This window comes from Oratosquilla oratoria, chromosome 24 (assembly GCF_046742065.1).
Source record: "Oratosquilla oratoria isolate Oo_2021 chromosome 24, ASM4674206v1, whole genome shotgun sequence".
NCBI classification, from domain to species: domain Eukaryota; kingdom Metazoa; phylum Arthropoda; class Malacostraca; order Stomatopoda; family Squillidae; genus Oratosquilla; species Oratosquilla oratoria.
In genome coordinates this window covers 10,401,800-10,406,799 of record NC_134800.1, presented here as the reverse complement: position 1 = coordinate 10,406,799, position 5,000 = coordinate 10,401,800, and the positions used below count along the sequence as shown (strand labels likewise).

General features: G+C 34.8%; 1 protein-coding gene across 2 annotated transcripts in view; it reads left to right on the top strand.

The window, feature by feature from the left end:
• Nucleotides 1-5,000, top strand: part of LOC143038441 (protein big brother-like) — a 248,236-nt gene that overhangs the window by 116,104 nt on the left and 127,132 nt on the right. For both annotated transcript variants that reach the window (XM_076207636.1, XM_076207637.1), the window contains exon 3: nucleotides 4,786-4,881. In XM_076207636.1, coding sequence (XP_076063751.1) covers nucleotides 4,786-4,881 — 96 coding nt within the window. The remainder of the gene's footprint in view (nucleotides 1-4,785; nucleotides 4,882-5,000) is intronic.

Below are 5,000 nucleotides of genomic sequence, written 5' to 3'. Positions count from 1 at the left end.
TCTATATCTATACCTCTATATATAAATGTATATCTATAGATATATCTACGTATATAACTATAACAAAAACTAAATCTATATCTATATCTATATCCACAATCATATATCTATATCTGCATCTGTATCTATATTTATAACTAAATCTAAATACATATCTATATCTGTATCTGTATCTATATTTGTATCTATATCTACATCTATATATGTATATCTATACCTACACCTATATATCTATATCTATATCTATACCTACATCTGTATCTATATATGTGTACGTAAGCGTGTGTCTGTGTGTATGTGCATGTGTGTGCGTATGTGTGTGTAGTCTCGACTCATCCACTACGATCTCCCTCTCATCAACCGACAAAAATAACCTGACGGTAGCCAGAACAAAGTCATAGAAGGCGCGAAACCGTTCCTTTTTTCACGTCCCTGCGGTCTTCCCATCGCCACCTGAGCTCCGACGGTGTCAATTTCCATCAGAACTCATTGAGCTAATAGACCAAGTTATTCCCGTAATGGAAGAGCAACGCCTCGCAAATGTATGACTTCCGACAGGCCGGTCTCAAAATGGCTTTATTCTTGGTCCTAATTATCAGACTCATAACTCAGCTGCGAAATATATGGGTTGAATCGATGGTCTCGAGTCCAAGAGGTCTCGAGTCCAAGAGGACTCGACTCTAAGAACGGGCGCGTCGTGTCCCGTTCTTCGAAGTTCCTCAGGGGTCTGTGGGTGTCGAAGTTCGGTCCATGGTCGGCAAGAACGAAGGAAAATATTCTTTTGTTCTTGAGAAAAGAGAAAGATATACATATAAAAGAATGTGTTCCATAGAGATGCAGGCTGATATACACTGTTAAGAGTCCCGTTCCTCGAAGTTCCTCAAGGTTCTGTGAATGTCGAAGTTCGGACCATGGTCACCAAGAACGAAGGAATGTATCCTTTTATTCTTGCGAAAAGAGAAAGATACATATAAAAGAATGTGTTCCATAGTGATGCAGGCTGATATACGCTGTTACCACATTTTTTCTTTTTTAGGTCAGTGAATTTAGACTGGTTTATTTCTTTGGAATTAGACGAGGACCTGAAATTTTCTGTTGTTGATGGCATCGGAGGCTAAGATGTGTGGTAGAGAGATAGAGCTTCATCTTTGTCGCCCAAGAATCAACAAGTTGGGTAAATCGTAAACCAGGAAATTTCGAACACATGATACGGATGACGATAGTAACTAGGAACTTTGCAGAAAAATGCAATTCAGGAATGATAAACACAACTTCCGAGTTTGTAAATGGACCTTGAGAAGTCCAAAAATGTAAATGATAAATGATAGATACAAATGATGAATTACAAATATAATAAATCTTATATGAATAGATTAGAGAAATAATGCAATGATATACGGTGGAGTGACGATTTCTTTTTGTATATATAAAAAATGTTTTGGAAAGTTAAAAAAAAAACACGAACGCTGTATTTGCAACAGAAATAATTGGAAACTATCTCTAACCTCTTGCTCTAGCTGTACCTACTAGATTTTTTAAAAACACACATACACGCACGCATGCACGCACACACACACACACGCACTCACACACACACGCACACACACACACACACACACACACACACACACACACACACACACACACACACACACACACACACACACACACACACACACACACACACACACACACACACACACACCCCACACGCACCACACACGCACACACCCACCCCACCCCCCCACCACACACACACACACACACACACACACACACACACACACACACACACACACACACACACACACACACACACAAATAATAATTGAGTAAATAGATAGATAAAACAAAAGATAGAAAGAAAAAAAAAAGAAAAGAAAGGAGATTGACACAACACAACGCATCATATCATTCATATCATTTGGCAACAGTAGGAGGAACCTAGGGCGTCTTAATAGTGTACAAACCACATGATACGATTGACCGCGTGGCGTCGGACATGACGCGCTGCAACCTGAACACACACCTGCCTGTGACAAGCGTGACCCGACCTAACCTAATCCAATATAGTTATCCCTAATTACGCATCACGAATGCTACTCACGTGGTATATATTTCGACTTCGGATACATGCGAAGTCAGTTCAGCTCCGACTAACTAATAAAAGGCAAGAACTCTCAATAAGTTTTCTTATCACAGTAGCGTCCTCATCCCTACAATATAAACACACACGCTTATAAATGTCCCTTCAGCCACTTGTTCAAGACGAACTTTATCAGATAACAAGTGTCAACGGCTGTACCTTCTAATCTTTTACTTATCATTGTTATCTCTTTATCTTTCGGAGGTGCTTGTATGCCTGAATGAGATTTGAAGAATTGAACAACAATAACAACAATGATTTAACGAACCGGTACCAAAGGAACATAAGGCATGCTTTCACCAAAAAAGACCTATGTGAATATACATAATTAAAATCCTTTGGTGTAATAATGAAATTTCAGGAATGAAAAGTGAATGATAGAGTTTATATTAACAATATTTTAATGAATAAGTATTAAAGGAACATATAATGACACAAATGACCTCTGGGCATATTTTCACTAAGAAGGTCCTCTATAGATATATATAATTGAAATCCTTTAACGTAACAAATTAACTTTTGTTCTCATTAAGATTTAAAGTTACTCAGAAGATGATTCGCCAAGAATATGCAAAGATCAGGAAGACAAATTGTTGATTTGTTTTATAACACTGGTCATTCTCCCGGATGAGTAAAATCGTATGGCTTATGCTAAAACAAAACCAACGAATATTTTACCTTAACAATACTTCATCAGGCGATAGTTAGACCCATCCTTGACTATGCGGTACAGTTTTGGTCTTCGTCCTACAGAATGGACATAAATTCACTAGAATCAGTACAGAGAAGAATGACCAAAATGATACAAGGACTCGGAAATTTGCCTTACGAAGAGAGGCTTAGGCACCTACACTTACACTCTCTGGAAAGACGCAGAGTGCGGGGTGATCTAATAGAAGTGTTCAAGTGGATCAAAGGCTATAACAAGGGTGATGCAAACAAGGTCATCATAATAAAACAACAGGGCAGGACTCGCAGTAATGGGTATAAACTGGACAAATTTAGATTTAAGAAGGAAATAGGCAAGAATTGGTTTACAAATAGGGTGGTCGATGAATGGAATAAACTTAGTAACCACGTAGTAAGCGCTGATACTATCAGTTGTTTTAAAAAACGATTAGACAACTTTATGGATGGGGATGACAGGTGGTGATGGATACGGAGCTGCCTAGTGTAGGCCTTATGGTCTTTTGCAGTCTCCTTTATTTCTTATGTACTTATGTTCTTATGAAATTGTCAGGAGCTAAGCTGGATAAAATATACAAATAATTTTCTGCCCTCAGAGAAAACAAATGATCCGACTTAATGAAATCGTTTTTATCTATTAATTCATTATCTCTTTATTTATTTATACATTTATTCACTTATAAATTTATATGTATATTTATCAGTCCATTCAATTATTTATGTATTTGTTTATTTATCTATTTCTTTATTTCTTTATTTATTTCTTATTGATCTACTTACCTATTAATCTATTTACATATTCATTTGTTTTTCTATCTATTTATTTTTGTATCTAGCGCAGGCTTCTCATTTAAATTATTTATTTATTTATTTGTTTATCTATTTATTTATCAATTTTTCATTTATCTTTTCACTTATCTATTGATTTATTGACATATATTCATTTCTCTATCTATTTATCTATTTTTGTAAATGGCTCCTCACTTAAATTATCTATTTATTTATTTTTAAATCTATTTATTTCTTTCGTTTTTATTGATCTGTTTACTTATATATTGATTTATTTACATCTTAATTTTTTTCTCTATACATTTATTTATTTTTGTATATGGCTCCTCACTTAAATTATTTATTCATTAATTTATAAATCTATTTCTTTATTTCGTTCTTTGTTTTTATTGACCTATTTACTTATCAATTAGTTTATTTACATTTTCATTTGTTTCTCTATTTATCTATCTTTGTATATGGATCCTCACTTAAATTATTTATTTATTTGTTTGTATGTCTATTTCTTTATTTCTTTCTTTCCTTATTCTTTATTGACCTATTTAATTATCGATTGGTTTATTTACATATATTCATTTGTTTCTCTATTTATTTTTGTACCTATTTTCTATCAAACGCAAGGTTGTTTTGATTTTGCTGAGAACAGGTCGTGCGAAAAGGTCACATTCTGTCACAACTAAACCCTTTGAACCGAGGATGTCCTTTGTATGTTTTGTTCAAAACCCAGTCGACAAGAACTCTGAAGGGTACGTTTTCTGTAATTCTGTTATGTTATTTAAAAATAGTTTAGATGAAAGAAATACTTTGGCACAATGCCTAGCAAAATAAAACGAGATAGAGAAAATAGATAAATAAAGAAAAAATAGAGTAAACGGATACGTAAGTAATAAAGAAACAAACGAATAAAAATATATTCCTAAACCAAAAGTCGAAAAAAGGTCTCAAGAAAGCTCATAAACAAGATGAATTAAACAGCATTTCATAAGGAAATAAACAAATCAGTAAACAAATAAAGATATATTCCCAAACCAAAAGTCGAAAAAAACCTTATGAAAGCTCGTAAACAAGACGAATTAAACAACATTCTTTAAGTAAATAATAAATCTTTACTTCTTTTTATATCCACGTTTATCTTACTCTGATTACTCTTTTTATCGTTTTAGGCTTTTATGGCATCGGGTACCAACCTGCAGCTGTCCTTCGCTCCAGCGCCTGGTGGATACTCGACAGACGTTGATTTTAATAAGGAACCTGGCAAGGTAAGTCGACAGCATCTTGTCTGTTTGTGAGAGCGCAATGCAACTGGCCACAAGCAGGCCAGCAAACGCCCTTTGTGAGAACGCACCCTTTATTGTAGCGTTTCCCTAACCTTTTCCGA